The 16948-nt window shown below is 45.6% G+C and overlaps 1 protein-coding gene across 1 annotated transcript in view; it reads right to left on the bottom strand.

Annotated features, from left to right (window-relative positions):
• Positions 1 to 3989: 3989 nt before the first annotated feature.
• Positions 3990 to 16948, bottom strand: part of EDEM1 (ER degradation enhancing alpha-mannosidase like protein 1) — a 13483-nt gene continuing 524 nt past the window's right edge. The window contains exons 2-13 of the mRNA XM_027640328.1: positions 16724 to 16948; positions 15942 to 16014; positions 14317 to 14420; positions 13355 to 13526; positions 12031 to 12214; positions 11370 to 11544; positions 10707 to 10827; positions 10117 to 10287; positions 9436 to 9509; positions 8654 to 8750; positions 7733 to 7918; positions 3990 to 6818 (exon numbers count right to left, since the gene is read on the bottom strand). Coding sequence (XP_027496129.1) covers positions 6729 to 6818; positions 7733 to 7918; positions 8654 to 8750; positions 9436 to 9509; positions 10117 to 10287; positions 10707 to 10827; positions 11370 to 11544; positions 12031 to 12214; positions 13355 to 13526; positions 14317 to 14420; positions 15942 to 16014; positions 16724 to 16948 — 1672 coding nt within the window. The 3' untranslated portion in view covers positions 3990 to 6728. The remainder of the gene's footprint in view (positions 6819 to 7732; positions 7919 to 8653; positions 8751 to 9435; positions 9510 to 10116; positions 10288 to 10706; positions 10828 to 11369; positions 11545 to 12030; positions 12215 to 13354; positions 13527 to 14316; positions 14421 to 15941; positions 16015 to 16723) is intronic.

The following is a 16948-nucleotide window of genomic DNA, read 5'->3' as shown; positions in this document are numbered from 1 at the left end:
CCCTTTGGGATTGAGGCAGGGCTTGCCCCCACTGGAGCCTCCAGCTGCCCCAAGCTGAGCTTCCCAGGGTTCTCAGCCCCAGGACTGGAACCAGTTCTTCATCTCCAGAGAGAATTTTTTCCTATGAAAACAGGTATTTCGGTGTCTCAGACTGGACTTTTTTAACAACAATAACACAAAATGCCTGGAACAAATTGATTTTGCTGCTCCTGTATTTATTATGCAGGAAGAGTTGTCCCTAATTAGATAATATTAGATTTCTTGGCTCACATAAAGCAATTCAAAAGAAAGAGATTCATTATTGATGGGACAAACCATACAAAGAAATAGAGCAGGGTTTAATAACGTGGAAAAATATCAAAGGCAGAAAAGGTTTAATTCTTAATAAGTAGATCCATGGGTTTCATTAACCAGCATTCAAGGGGTTTTTTTTTAGGGTTGCCTTTATTACCTAATTAATTAAAGCCTGACCAACAAGATAGATTAATCTAATGGAATCACATCTTGTATTAATAGCAGTACTAATTAGTCACTGAGTGAAGCATTCCTCGTGTGCTGAGGAGAAATTTTCCCAGTGTGAAGCTGGAGAGAACACTGGGAAAAGGAAGGGAAAGGGTGTTCCATCTCCACATTCCCAGGATGAGGTAGGCTATGGATAAACCAGGACTGCACTGAGACACAGAGCATCCTGGGTTATTTTAAAATCTCCAGTCACACACAAACTGCCTGAATTCCAATGAATCCCATATTTGACATCACACCTCCTCTCCTCCTCCCTACCACACATTCCCAGCCAGGCCAGATGCTGGGATTCCAGGATGCTTTTAAGGAGAATCACTGGGAGCTGAGTCATTGCCCTCATCAAAGCATCAGGAGCTGCTTTAGAGCCTCTCTGGGCAACCAGGGCCAGGGCTTGAGGAGGAAGAGGAAGGTGGAAAAAGAAAGGGGGAAAAAAAGAAGGGAAAAGAACATAAGGGGAAAAAAGGGGAGAAAAGAAAAGGGGAAAAAAGAAGGCAGAAAAGGAGGGGGAAAAAGAGGAGGGAAGAGGGGAAAACGGAAGGGGAAAGAGAAGGTAAAGAGAAGGTAGGGAAAAAAAGGGAGAAAAGAAGGGAGAAAAGTAAAAAAACAAAAAAAAATCAAAAAAACCCAACCAACCCAACCCCAACTCTTTGGATCTGATGTTCTGTTTTTTCTGTCACCAAATTAAGGATGAATTATCCTTCCTACACCCCAAGCAGGTCCCCCCCCATGCATGGCAGCACCTGGCACTGCCCAAAAGCCCTTTGGAGTGCAGAAAGCTCTGCCATGGTGCATCCATGCACTCAACTGCAGGGATGGAAGCAAAAGGGAAGGTGGGGGAACCATTTGCAAATAAAAATTCAAAAAAGAAAATCCATCCCTGCCACATAACTTGTTTTCTCATTAGGCAGTGTCAGGAGCACGGGGGTATTTGATCTATTAAAAATGCTTATTTAAATACTCCTGCTAGAGTTAATTTTTCCTCCTGAAGGCTGCTTTCAAAAAAATCCATCTCCTCTGCAACAAAGGAGGGAAAAGGCAATATTTTTTCAAACTGGAGCTTTGTATTCCAACTGAAGTTAAGGAAAGGCAGCTCTGTGACAAACCCACATTGCTGGCACTGCACCACACCATGGTGATGATGATTCATGGTGCCCTCCAAGAGCTATTAACGTTAGGAATTACTTACTCCACCAAATGAACATCATCAATAATTAATAGTATGCAGATTGCCATTATTGGAAAGCCTCTGGGCCTCACACAGCGAGTCATTTCAATTATTCAAAAGTATTAATAACGTAAAATAGTCTCTTTTTTTCCTTTTAATTTTTTAATCTGTTTTTTACATTTTTAAAGCACCTGCCTTGAGTGTGCAAATGCCAAGGGAGTGCTCCCCACGATCCCCAAGTGCCAAGGGAGTGCTTCCTGTGATCTCCCCTCTCCCCAGGGCAGTGGGGCACTGGAGCTCTCCCAGTCACACCAATTGCTCTTCCCTCATCCCAGTAAATCCACACCTGATCACTAAGCCTGGTCTGGCTGGTCCCAGCTCCCCCAGTTCACCCAGTCACCACACCACCTCCAACACCCAGTGCCACTGGGAGTGTTCCCACCTGAGACTTGTGCAGGAGGTTGGAGCATCTTCACCAGCTCCAGGCTGGGACATGCAGGTGCCTTTTCCCCCTTCTCAGCACTACCTAAATAAAAAAAATAACTTTCCAGAACGCCACAGAGTGACTGTTTCAGAACCAGCCCTGCCACCCCCTCCTGGAAAACGGGAACAACTGTCCCTGGGATGCCAAGTTGTGCTGGTGAGGCTGGAGCAGCTCCCCCAGGCTGTCCTACTCCATGGCCATGCAAAATGTAAGGCAACAGAAATCACATTCTCTTGGGGGGGGAAAAAAAAGATGTTTTTCAGCAAAATTGCTCCAATCCAATGGTTTTATTGTCAGTGTGAGGGAAGTGGGGACAAAGGGGGACAAATGAGGCAGAAGGGGAAAAAAGCAGCTCCCAGTGAACACTTGTCCATCTCTTTTATGTGTGTGAATGATACAAGTGGTGAGCAGTGAAACAAAATTTCTAAGAGCAGCTTTGACCAAGGATGAAGGCAAATATCTCTAGGAATTAGAAGAGGTGATTTTTCCATGCTGGTAGGAGCACAGCTGGGACCACCCAGCTTTGCCTTCCCCACTCCTGCAGTGACACTTCGTAGCTCCCCCAGGGAATTATAAAACTGCATTTTCTCCACGAAGCCGTAAATCTGCGTTTCCCAGCGCTCCACCTTCAAGACGCTGCAGGTTTCCTGCTGCTGTGCCACAGGCAAAGCTCCAAACTGTGGCACAAGAGTGGTCTCTGGTGGAAGGACATTGGATCTACAGCATCAATCCCAATTCAAAGCCTTCTGCCCGAGCCACCACAAGGCTCTTCTGCTGAAACACCAGGTGAGCCCCACGCATCATACCCTAAAAAGAGGGTTTTCACAAACACTTTTGGACTTTAAAACCAAAAATGGAAGAGTGGCTTTTTTGGGATAATTTCTTAAACATGAAGAAACTTGGAGAAGCTGTCATCAAAGCACTCAGTCCCACTTCAGAGCTGGAACACACCAACCAACCCTCTGAGAGCAGATAAGGAAGCAAGAAAAGATCAGGAGTAACAGCAAATAGCTCAGAGCAGTGACACCACTGTAAATGTGCAACTCCTGTGAAAACATGAGAGCTGTGGTTCTTCCCCCAAAGTCAGGGTATCAGAATTGGCACTTGGAAGTCTGAATGCAGCAGAAGTAGCACAAGATGATGGGCAAAAATCTCACCTTCCAAAAATCCAGAGAAACTTTAAAAACACTGCAAAAATCTGACCACCAGCGTTCCACAGACCTGTTCTTGGAACTTGTTTGATCAAGACAGACATAGCAAAAGTCCTGTCAGCTTCAAGAACCTTTGGACCAGGACTACAAACCAGGAAACAACACAAGAGATAAAGTCAATCAAACAGAGAACAAATGTAGGAGAGAAAAAGAACAAAAGAAAAGCAGAAAAGTGATGGTCAGACAGCTGTGTCCATGGTCCTGTTTGCAAGCACAACGAGCTGTGTTCCAGAGTATTTATCCATCAACTGGAAAGGGCCCAGTAAAAGTTCTCAGAATCCCCACCTGCAGCAGGTTCTTCATGGACTGACTGGACAAAGCAGAATCAGGAACCACAGGCAGGTCAGGACCTACTCAGCCTCAGGTACCAACAGCTCAATGCTTCCAGAGTTCAGTGCATCCCACAGCAATCCCTGCTTTCAGCTGCCCCTCAAATCCTAATGCAGAGAAGGTGGAAGGGGGCAGGGGGAGAAGGAAGAGGCCTATTGGAGCCATGCCTTGATCTAACCAGATGAAAATCCAGCACCCAGAAGGTACAGGGGAATCCCCTGCAAGCACCATGATGGCCTTACAAGAACTACCCTATAAAGACAAACACACATGAGAGTGGTCAAACACACTATTTTTTTAATGCAGATTTGTAAAATCTAAGCCAAGTTTTGAAAATTCAGGACATCTCATGAAAGCATATTTGGTCCTCTCAAAAATCTCCTGTCCTCCATTAAATACATCATGGATAAACAACAATTAAGCATACATGGCACTTTTAATTAGGAAAACTTGATATTGCACATGATACCACAAAATACAAAAGCCTGTCTCAGCAAGTCATTCCAGCAGTGTCATCAATTTTGTTTGGATATCACTGACTTACACAAAAGTTTTTATTTTAGTGCATAACATGTGTCCTGTTACAGAGTAAAAACGGGTCCAAGCATTTTTAAAACAAAGAGGAAGAAGTGGCTCCTGAAGGAACACAGAGTCTTTTACCACTTAGTCAGCACCAGCCTCCTTGAGGATAAAGACCATTCCTATTGAAAGATGACTGTCACATCACCTGGCAACACGAATTCCAAAGCAATTCCTAACGGGAAGCTGATCACATTTGGCTGAAAGGCTGAAACATCTGCCTGTGCTGCTCCCATTCCACAGCCTCCTTTCACTCTTTCTGGCAATCAAACAAGGGAAAACACGATGGCAGAACAGTTGTGCAACTTCATCACAGGAGTGGAATTCTCTGAGGAAAACTCTGGAACAGATTCTGTGCATAACACTGAGCTGGACCCCTCCCCTGGGTCCTTCAGAAGGCACAAAACACTGAGAGGTGATGGGAAGGTGTAACACAGACACTCAGAGCTGAACTGGGAGTCAGAGACAAACAAAGACCTGAAAATGCCACCACCACACCCAGGCCATGTCCATCCTGGCATGTGCTACTCCATGATTTCAGCTGGCTGCTGTGAGATGCTGTGCTGGGCTTCCACACTACCACACACTTCTCATTCCAGAGCTGGATTAGAACTCCTGGCCCAGGAGAGGATTTCAGAGCCCAGACATCTCTGCCTCCTGCCTCCCTGGGCGGGCAGAAGTCCTTCCCTCCCTTTTTCCATCCTCTGCACTTCCTTAGCCCTGCACAGACCCGAGCACACACAGCGAGCACGGGGCAGGAACCAACACCCTGAGCCTCCCCCAGCACCTCTTGGGATCACAACACCTCCAGTTCATGTGTTCCTTTGAAACAGGAAACCCAGACATTCCAGTGATATGTTTGCAAGTCCAATTCTCCAGGAGCTGGAATTGCCAGCTGCTCAAACATGGAGGCAACCCATTCTACTGCAACATTTTGGGAAATTTTAACATATTTCCCTCTCCCCCCTCCAACCCTTCACCCCTTAAAACAACACAGTAAGACTGAGAAGACTTGATTATTCATTTTTTTTGCCTGAATGAAAGATTCAACTCTCATGGAATAGAAGATCCTACAACCAAGTCCCTGAGCTATGTCTGTATATTAAAAGATTCCAATAACCTCTCCAGCACAAACTTCATATTTATTAGAAATGTTTTGAATTGCAACACGTGGTTTATGAAAACCAATGCTGTTGTAAGAAGGTGAAAATACAGACCAAGTTTGTCCTTCTATTTATGCTTCAATTTAAAAAATAATTAACCCAAAAGTAACATTCTAGTACTTCAACTGTAGTCAAAAGTTAAAAACATGTAAGCAACAGGGAACCACTGGAAAAAAACCCTGTTATATTCAGAACAAGTTGTTTTGGCCTCAGTTTTTTGCCATCCCTCAATCCCTTAACTGCTTTCTTCCTGAAACTTCACAGACGATATTTTTCCAGTATCTCAAAAAAAAAAAAGGGGGGGGGGAAATAATCTCGTTTTTTAAGTGGCTTTGGGTTCCTTTGTATCTTGCAACCACCTCCTTAGAAATACTGTATCCATCTTCCTGAGGAAGCTCAGTTTCCTCTGCTAGTGAAGAAAACGTAAGGCACTAACACACCAATGCTGTCAGGAATGTGAAATAGTTTGTTCTTCATGTACTGTTATAGCAGCTCTTAGCAGCAGTCTCCTGAAAAGGCACTAAAACATGGCAAACAAGGAAACTTTGGGAACTTCTGCTCAGCTGAGTGCTCAGCTGCTTGAAAAGCTGAGTGGCTCTGCAATTTCCCCCTTCCCTCCCCCCATTCCCTTACGAAAAGGCACCTGGATTTGTTTTCTCACTGGTTTCTATAGCTACAGGCTCTTGCAACACTGCGAGTTCCACACAGCTGTATGAGGGATATCACACTATACCAAGAGCTTTTTACACCACCACGAGTTATCTTTTCAAGACTAAATGGAGTATTTTTGTTTCAGCAAAACCCAGTGGGTTCCTACCTGAGTAGTACTTAAGGTTGTGTATTGCTAGTCAGAATAATTCTATAATTCAACTTGGTGTAAGAAATTGCACTTTCCCATTCCTTCCCCAACCCCGAGATCACTTCAAATTAAATAGCAGACCCTTCTCTAGAGGGACATTTGTAATACAGCTACAAAGAGGTAGCTAAGTGGCACGTGCCAATTTGCTTTCTTTTTTCTTTTAAAACCTATTCAGCCTTCATTTGCAACAACACTTTTCATAGGAAGTCTTAAAACAAGAGATCTCTGTTCAGGTGGCCTGTGAGGTTACCACAGTTCAGAAGGTTGAACTCAATCTCCCTCCATGTCTAGAACTGACAACAAGCACAGGGGATACCCAGGAGACTCGGTGGGTGCAGGTGAGTAGCTGAAGGGGGAGGAAAGTCTGCAGATAAACCCCACACTCCTCCTGATCAAGGTTTCTCTGGAGAGCCCCTCAGATCAGTCCCACCATCTGATCGATCTGCCTCATGTAGTTGCTCTTCAGTGGCAGCAGGTACCTCCTCTCGTCAGGAACTCTGTTACACTGTCAACAAAACGAGAGTATTCTTAAAAACTCCAATCCAAAACCAGGCAATCCTATCCCCTGCTGCAATCCTTTCAGCAGATTTCCTCCCAGTACAGAAAATTGTAGCTCTTTCTGTCCCACCTTCCCCTCACTCTTCTCAAACTTCCATAGCAAACCCCATAAATGAGCAGCAAGTGTCTCCTCAGTGCAGGCTGCAGCTCCCAAACACACAGCACAGCTTGTTGTTCAACTGAGACCTCCTTCACTGTGACAACTGTGAATGTTTAAAATAATGCTCTTTTTCTGGAGGACTGGGGGGAGGAGGAAAGGAACTCTCCCAGAACCTACCAGCAGGGATTTAAAAACATTGTTCTGTAACCTGGGCTAGTGGAGGGTGTCCCTGCCCATGGCAAGGGGTTGGACTGGAAGATCTTTAAGGTCCCTTCCATCCCAAACCATTCTGTCATTCTACAGTTAAAACCAGATCTGGTTTGGCTGGTGATTGGCACTGGGGCCATAGCTCTGTGCTCAGTTGAGGCCTGGCTAAGAAAGGTCACCTTTACAGGCCTCAAAACCACTCTGAGGAAATAAAACCTTTGTCTAAACGACCTTCTGCTTTTCTCCCCAACAGCAATAGTGGAAAATTTTAAGGGCAAAGAAAAGGGGAAGGGAAAAATAACTGGAAATAAATTAAGAAAAAATTGCTGCAAAATATTCCAAAGGGAACAGGTTTCCTCTTCAATATAATCACACACATGATCCCAACCCATTCACTCAGCTGCTGAAAGTGCTTTCCACAAGGGAGTTTCTTAGATATTTAACATTTATAAAGGAAACACTGCAGAGCTCTACAGTAACACTTCCAAATGGCTCTTTTTCTACTGCCTCACCCTTCCCCAGCCCCCCAACAGGACCAGCCTGTGACTGCTTACATTGGAGCTGAAGTTGGCTGCCTTCAACTCATTGGGTTTGGTTTTCTCTGCACTGTCCTCTTCCCCAGGGAGGATGTCTTCCCACAGGGAGTTCCGAAAACGTTCATCCACAGACACAATGTGCCCCTCAGTAGTAAACATAAACTTATTTCCAGATTTATGCACTGGATTCTCTTCATCAAACAACTAAACGAGAGATGGGAGAGACAGGTTTAGTATGTGTGCAACATCCTTCACATCCCAGAAACAAGTTAAAAACGCACACAAACCCAGGTTTTATTGCTAAATAACGTTAGGGGAAATGGAAATAAATAGTCTCAATACAAGGGAATGATTTTAGCAGTGAAAAATCAAAGGGGAGCAGAAGCAAAACTTCTCACGCAACTTAAACTGCCCTTGTTTTTCCAAGCTGCTCTGAGCAGGCAGTTCTAGGCTGGCATCCACTGTTCCTGCTCAGTCACAGATTTATTTAGTTTTCTGCACTAAAGGAGATTCAGAACAGCTCAGGCAATGTCAGCCCAAATGCTTCCTCCTGTGACTGCCAAAGCCCAGTGGGGAGAAATCAGAGGCTGCTGTGAGGCAGGACAGCTACAAGCAGCCATTTGGCTCAGAGCTGAGCAGCACCTTCCCCTTTGCTCCCTCCTTCCAGCTTCCTCCCACACAACCTGCAGCTTCTCCAGGGTCAGGACACCTCACCTGGGCAGCTGCCAACCCTCAGAGACTGGGGTGAGATCAGAGCTAGAGGAGCACACTGATACCCCCCAACAGCTAACCTCCTCCCTTCCCCAGAGCCCAGCAGCTTCTAATTAATGATGCTCTGCCTTGAGCCCAACTGTTTCTAATTAATAGTCAATAACCTCCTGCCTCCCCACTGTGCCATGGTGGTGCACAGCAGCCTGGAAATGAAGAACATACACGTACCAGGTACAAATATTTACAGGTTTCACTGAGAAAAAAGCTCTCCATCCGATCTTCCTTCGTCTTCTCTACCACGTGGTGCAACGTGGCATAGCCACACCTGCAAGATTTAACAGTGGGCTGGGTTTAGTTCCCACCTGTTCTGGTCTCAAAGTGCTCCCCAGATATTGCTTTACTTTAGACCACTCCAGCTGTCAGGGGTGAAGTTCAAATGAAACAAGTCTCTTGCACTCCCTGATTATTGGTTCTGGTGTTCTGATGGGTCTGTAATCATGTGAACCCCACTTAATTGCAAGGTTTTAACAGTCCAAGGGTTAGTACACGTTTGTCTACAAAGTGAGTAAATTAATAATAATGAATTAAAAAAAAAAAACAACACTGTCTTCCCTCTGAGTCCAAGCTCAGAAATGAAAGCTGCCTTAGAGGTCATCCCTCCAGTTTCACTAAATACCATGGGGCCATGAGGTTAGAATTATTCTTGAAGGATCCATGGGAAAAATACCAACTACTGTTTTCACCAGTTTTTAGCAACTGGTCATCAATAATGCATTTTCAAAGGCACTTATAAAATTCTGAATGTAAAAGTTGCCACTGGACCATAATTGCACTTTCAGATGGGAAAGAAATAGTTGTCCAATAAATAAATCATCACTTGTGGCTTTCATGGAGGGTTGGGTTTTCTGGTTTACCTACATGTGGCAGACTGGATTCTATATAATATTTGTATAATAAAATATATATATATATATAGCAGTGAGAGAAGACAAAGAACATTGAAGACTGACTTTGCTTTTGTATATTTTTCCAAACTCTGCAGAATATCCATTCCCACATGAAGGTAAAATGGGTTCTTTGTGGCCTAAATAAGGAAGACAGACAAGAGTTAGAGTCAGCAGTTTTGAAATCTTGTAAAAATAACACTTACAACAAAGGCCTTGTGGTACCAGAGTCTCGTGTATCACTGCAAACTTATCTTTACAGGAACATGACCTGAATTAGTCTGTGCAAGCTTCTCACATTTGCTCTAGTGCAAATCCTAGTAAAACCTGTAGTAAATCCAAACTCTTTGATAACTTCCTGGTAGCCAGTTATTGTAGTTTACTGCATCTTCTGCCAGCTGGAGACTGTGCCTGGACAGTATTGCAAGGAATGCTATTACATTTACTTCCACAATTTTGATTAAGAAGTCACAAGTCTCTGCCTTGTAAAAAACTCTGCCAGCAGCTTTTTGAAAAAGTTGTTTAGTCTCATTTTTGGCTGTCTTATAAAGAAGGCTATTTTTGAGGCAAACAGCACAGCAACTACATTGCACAACAACCTGGTGCCTGAACAGAGACCTCCACATAACAGGCAGATCCAGAGGCACCAAATTTCATCTGGCCAGTGGTTAAGGGTGGAAAAAGTGACTTTCTAAACAAAACCATTTTTGCCAAAATGTGATTTGTAATGTCAGAGGAGTTAAGTACCTGATAGAGAAGATATGTGGACTCCACCAGCTCGGGCCTCAGAGGGTAGAAGGGAACGTCGGGCGCCTGCAGTTGCCAGTTGTACCTTTCTGGGAGAGCTCCATAACGTTTCCAGATGGCATAATAAAAAGCATGGAGACAAATAGCATCTTCCACATCTCCTATCAACACCTGGGCACAACAACAGCCATAAACATGCCTGTTAAAGCTGCAAGCCAGCAAATCGCTCTCTGCTCTGTATGAGAACGTGGCACGGAATAAAATACTCCCCTCATAAGAGACAAAAAAACCCCAACCCCCCAAAAAAAGCACTAATGTATTAATTCCTTTGCAGCAAAAGCTTTAGCAGAGGTCAGCCTCACAGCACAGAATACAAATGCTGAGGTTAAATGAGAGAAGTGTAAAGGATCTCCAATCTAGCAGAGGACAGGCCAGGGCTGCCCACATTGTTATGCTGATGCAGAGGCTGAGCTGAGACTTATCACAGCAGCCAGATGCAAACCCACAGCTGGAAGCTCAGCTCAGAACTGCTCCAACTCACTCCCAGCCCAGGATCCCTCTACTCGGTGTTGAACAGAATGGAAGCTTACCTGCAGCCCAGGAAAAAAGGCTTGCAGAGAGTCAATCCAGGTGTTCATGAGCTGGCCCGTGTACATGTTCACGTTCACGTACAGGGGAGGGTCACCCTCACCTTCATTGCAGGCCTCTCGACTGCCAGGAACAGGAAGGACAGGTAAATACTCTCTATTCTAGAAGAACACAATGCATGTCCCACTTCACAGCTCTGCCACCAGCAAAGACAAGGAGCCACAGACTTACAGTGCTGGGCTCAAAGTAATTTTGAAAAGAATCAAAACATCAGTCATGCCCTCAGAAAAATTAATTCATAAAGGTATGGATATCGAATCCTAAAGTTTTGTCTGAAGAATCTCTATCAGAAAGAGCCAAACCAGCCAATTTAACACATCTCCTTTGCAGTGCCACAGCCTTCTCTCAGCCTAACATTTAAAAACTGGGACAGGAACCAGTTTAACTTCCCTGCACCCACAATGCTGCACAGATCAGCTGAGTAAGGAGTAAAAAGAGCATTAAAATTTATTTCCACTACCATGGAAATAAGGTTTTCTTTTTTAAAGAAAAAAAAAAAGAGAACACATTTTCTAGGGCATGACACAAAGCATTATATCCAGTCTCTCACATCTTGCTGGAGTATTCACTGCTTAAGGAATGGATGCTGAGATGAAATAACATACCCTCTTCTTAAGTGGTTCTGGATGTTCCTATAGGCATCATTGAACATCTCCAAGTCTTCCTTTTCTCCAAAGAGGATGTAGGACTTCAGCAGGTACTCATAGAATGAATCTGACCCTGCTCCCAATCCACTTTGCTTTCCAACCCAATGGCCAGTTTGGATATTCACAACATTTCCTTTCAGAAGAGACAAAAAAGTTTAGCCTGCAGCTGCCCACTACACCAGAGAAAGATCATCACGAGTCAAGACTTGGAAATATTACATGTTCAGAAAGTATCCAGGAGAAAGGATCAAAGATTAATATCAAATAAAGTGTTACAGTGGATTCAACCAAGGAACATCCACAAGTGCAGTTGTTTTAAGTACTTTTAGTCATCTGCCAATCTAAATTACATTAATGGGAATACAAATCAGGACCTTCAGTTTCATTACAAATTTATCTTTGAAAACCTGTGCCCTAAGGAGTCATTCAGAGACTATTTATCTCACAAAGTGCCACTTGATCAACACAAACCATAAATACACAAGGAGAACATGACTGAACAGCTACAGAGGAAGCAGATGGACAAAGGATGATATATAAGAAACCTGTAGCCTGATGGCACGAGACTGAGGCAGGTTAAACATGGAGCCAGTCAATACAGCATCACCTCAGGGATTACCTAACAGTCCAGTGTTATTGCTCCTGAGGCTCCAGAGGGCCTTGACAGCTCTCCTGGCCACCCATTCAAACGTGGAGTCACCAAGCAGCCTGCTGAGGATCCCAAACTCCACCAGCAAGGACCCAGCTCCTGCTGTGCACGTCTCGTTGTGGCTGTCTGCAGGAACCCCCTTCTTCAGGTTCACCTGTGGGCAGGTACAGAGTGCTGAAGGGAGAAGGCTGGACCTCCTGCAGCTGTGCTCACATCTGCACTCTCAGATTTATTAGAAAGCCTTCTCACTAGTTTCTGCATAATATATAGCATGCAATGTGTACAGAGATAGGAAGGCAACATATTGGTGCTTGTTCAAAAAGGTTTCCTGTAGAATTCCTGAAATCCATCTTCCCACCTTACAACATCATGCTCAAAATGGGAAATCCTAATCTTCCTACTCTTATACTTGCTAATCCTTCCAGATTTCAGTCCACTTTTTCATCCTTTCCACTATACAGTCAGGTTTTTCAAGGGTGGTGCAAGCACTGCTCCCCCTCAGTTCGTGCTCTTGAAACCAAGGGCTTCCTCACTGAATGCTCCTCCACTTCCCCACGGAACACAACGCTGAAGGGAAGTTACACCACCCTCAACTGCTTTACCAGACTTAGAACAGAAGTGAAAATTCATGTTTCTGCAGCCTGACAGGTCTGGAGGAAAAGTAGTACTGCTGTCCCCAGGAATTAAAAGCAGCCAGGCGAATGCTAATTGTAGTTTTACAGTTTAGAGTTGTTCCAGTAGAACTGACATCCCTCTCCTTGACAACTGCCTCTGCTTAAAACAGGAGGATGCAGCATTCAAGAATACCAGTGTTGAGCATTCACTGAGCAATATTCAATAAAATTACAAATTCCAAGGCCCACATCACAAATATTTATTTATGAGTTTTACTGTAACACAATTGTCTCAGTAGCAAGTCACCAATAAAGTCACATTCCTCCACTCTTTGTCTTTACAGTGTTTCTTTTTAACTTTCTTAATGACAGTATTGTTTGTTGCTGTGTGACACAGGGAGTGCTCCAGCCAAACAGCACAGAAACAAATGGTTCCTGACCCAGAGGGCACAATAAACACAGAGTGAAAAATCAGCCTAAAGAAAACATTTCCTACACATAAGGAGTAGCTGAAGCATTGCCAATGTCACCAAAACTTGGGGCAGGTTCCCCTCATCACTTTGAAGTAACTCTGAGCAGGTTCAATACCCCAAGTGCACAAAAAGGGGTACAAATTCCAGTTGTTGGACAGGTGAATCACTCCTCTGAGCTGATTTCCCCAGGGGGGTGTGCTCACTTACCCGAGGGTATGGGATCCCAGTTTTGGTGTTCTCAAAGGCTGGGAGCAGCCTCACAGCCAGGTCATGAGCCAAGTGCAGCAGCTCATTGTCGTAGTCCTTGATGGTCATATCACCAAAAGGCTGCTTGCTGTCTGTAATTATGATATGTGCAGACAGCAGGCTTCCCAAAACCCTACAGGAAAAGGAAAATGTAGTTTTTTTAGTCTGATCTGAACCTAGTTGTTCAGCTAAACCCTTACAGGTGTCACGTTAAATAGAATTATTACTTTGTGCACCTTACAGGCACTACAGAAAATGATCTGGTTTTCCCCCCACCACTAGTGAAAACATGTAAATTCATGTTGCTTGTCAGCCACACTATCCCAAAGCCTGGTCCTGCAAAATTTACCTAACCCAGTAGTTCCTTGTAAAAATATTCCAAGTGTATTTAGGAGTGAAGACCTCCCTGGTCCTGCAAATGGCAGGAAGGTTACTATATAAAGTGAGTATTCAGAAAAAAGAAATCCTAGCAGAAATAAAAACTGTTAAAGACACTCAGAAAATGAAACCATTTAAAATCAGACAGTATCTAAACCCATTTCCAAGGCAGAAAGGCCTGTTTTTCATTTGAAACGAAAGTGAAAGTGAAAAGTCCATAAAAGGAAACAAAAGCAGGGAAAACCAGTGGCAGGGTTGTTTGCTGTGCACAGATCTGATTCTCTGCTACAAGAGCAACAAGAAAAAAGCAGAGTCTGCAGGCCAAGCACAGGTGAGACAACCACTGTCTCACTGCTTCAGGTCACACTGACTCAGCAGAATTAATTATGGAAGGATGGAATATTTTCTTAGAAGGTTAAGGAACAACTTACTGGATGAATAATTATGGAATGAAGTCCATCCTTATCACTGATTTTACTTTGAATTACACACACCAAGTCTTTAACCTTGTTACTGTTTTAAAACTGAAACTTAGCACAATGTACCTGATTGTTGCCTCAAAAACTTGGACTGTTGAGTCTTTATCAAATGAAACTGTGTCAATCACCAACTTCACTGCCTTCTGGAATTCTGAGGAGTTTCCCATTACCTTTAACAGAAAAACAAAACTCTTTTGTCTAACTGTTGCTTCAGAAGAGGGTTGGGGAAGAGAATAGCAAGTACACATCTTAGACCAACAGTCAGATTTAGCACAGGAGTGTTCAAACTGCCTGAACTATCAATTTAAGACTTAAGTTCAGCTGAAAACATAACACAACCTGCAGAACAATGAAGTCTGATTTGATGTTTATTTGATCAAAGGTGAGTCCAACTTTTCAGGCTTCTGACCCAGCACTGCTCATCCAGGAGCTCCCTTGGGCCAGTTTTCTACAGCAATTTATTTCCACTGCATCCAGAGACAGATGGAAATTCAGCCTGAGCTTCAAGGAAGCAGGAATGTGGAAAGAAAACACAGGTCCCTGCTTGGGTAAGTTCATGAAAAGGCTGGGTGTACAGGGACCAAAAGCATGTGCCAGCTCTCCCCATTACCCACCCCCAGTGGGAAAGCATCATGTGTTTGATCTGAGCAGATGAGGAGTAAAACAGGCTTCCCCCATGCAGAAGTTTCTGAAACATAAAAAATTCCAGGAACCATAAGGTTTAGATTTGAGGAAAAAAAGCTTTGCAGTGCCCCACAAGGCCACTGTGATATTGGCAACTGAGGACAGGAAGGCACTGTTCAACCACACACCGTCAGCCATGCAGCACAGATCCCAAAATATTGTTTCAGTTAAATATTCCCTCACTTCTGCTTTCAGTTCTGCTCAGCACTGCCACGTTCAAGCAACTGAGAGCTTCTCACCACTGCTGCTGTCCCAGAGTAGCAATGGGCAGGGTTTAATAACCCAAAGCCACCCCCTGCACCACAGGAGAGACACACAAACCACATGGATCCAGCACATCAGCGAGCCCTGACACTCCAGAAGGCCCAAAACCTGCCCTGGCTGCAAAAATGAGCCTAATGAAACCTAATGGGGTCTTCTAAATATGTATAAGGAGTTCAAGGAGGGGGCTCTTTCTCAAGACACCACACCACTGGTACTCCTGACATAAAACTGAGTTCTTCTCACATTATCTTCTACTTTTATCAGGAATGAAGGTGAGAAACAGCTTTACAGGTTTTCCCTTCCTACCTTTCACCACTCTTCACACAGATCTGTGTGTCAGTCAGGCCCTCTCTGCCAAGCAAAAGAACCAGAGCTCTTCCAGTCACCTTGAACAAGACAAACTCTCCTCCTGACGGATCTCTCAACAACACACACCTGACCCAGTTCAAATCCACCTTTCCTGAGCACCAGAGTGATGGCAGTATCCCCAGAGCTCTCACCTGAGCCTTGAGGAAGAGCTCCAAAATTTCCTGTCTCTTCTGGAAATCCCTACTGATCCATCTCCAGCTACTCTTTCTTATCCATGTGTGACGCTGCTGGCTCACGATCCAGCTGTTTGCTACCACACACCCAGCACCCCCTGGCCAAGCCGTGGGGAGCACCCACAGCCCAGGCAGGTGCCAGGGGTGTCCCTGGCAGGTCCCAGGGGTGTCCCTGGCAGTCCCCCCAGCCCAAGGACTCACGGCCAGCGTGTCCAGCGCGTCGATCAGCGTCAGCGAGTAGTTCCCCAGCACATCGTTGATGTTGAGGTTGGAGCTGGAAGAGCAGAATCACAGAATCATTAGGGTTGGAAGGGACTTCTAGAGATCATCCAGCCCAACCTCCCTCCCAAGGCAGGGTCACCTGGAGCAGGGGACACGGGAATGTGTCCAGGTGGCTTTGGGATGTCTCCAGTGAAGGAGACTCCACACCCTCCCTGGGCAGCTGTTCCAGGGCTCTGACACCCTCCATGGAGAGAACTCCACTCCAGTACCTGAAGGGAGCTGACAAGAAAGACATAGAGGGACTTTTTACAAGAGCCTGGAGTGCCAGGACAAAGGGAAACGGCTCCACACTGACAGAGAATAGGCTTAGATTAGATACTAGCAGGAAATTCTTGGCTGGGAGGGTGGGGAGGCCCTGGCACAGGTTGCCCAGAGAAGCTGTGGCTGCCCCATCCCTGGAAGTGTCCAAGGCCAGGTTGGACAGGGCTTGGAGCAACCTGGGCTGGTGGAAGGTGTCCCTGGCCAGGGCAGGGGTGACACTGGATGGGCTTTGAGGTCCCTCCCAACCGGAACCGCTCCGTGGTTCCCGCTGAGATGGAACTTCCCGTGTTCCCGTTAAACGTCCGCCACTGACCGCCCAGCGCCGCCCCGACAGCGCTCGGGGGCATTCCCATGGAAAAACGGATGTCCCAGCGCCCCGTCCCCCCCGGCAGCCACTCCCATGGATACGCGGGCGCCCCAGCCCCGTCCCGGTCACTCACGGGTCCCCGCGGTCGGGCCCGCGGCCGCGGCAGTGCAGCGGGTCGAGCTCGTCGCGGGGGAAGGCGTGCTCCATGTAGCTGTCGTAGCCGAACACGAACATGCCGCGGGCCGCGTCCCGCAGGCGCGCCCGCAGCTGCGGGGGGAAGGCGCGGCTGTAGCGCCGCTCGTACTCATCGCCCCGCGCCGGCCCCCACAGCGGCGCCGCGCGGCCCGCGGGCAGGGCG

Source organism: Corapipo altera, unplaced genomic scaffold (assembly GCF_003945725.1).
Source record: "Corapipo altera isolate COAL_440 unplaced genomic scaffold, ASM394572v1 55, whole genome shotgun sequence".
Lineage (NCBI taxonomy): Eukaryota > Metazoa > Chordata > Aves > Passeriformes > Pipridae > Corapipo > Corapipo altera.
Note: the sequence above shows the minus strand (reverse complement) of the source record. Positions and strands in the feature narration are given on the sequence as shown.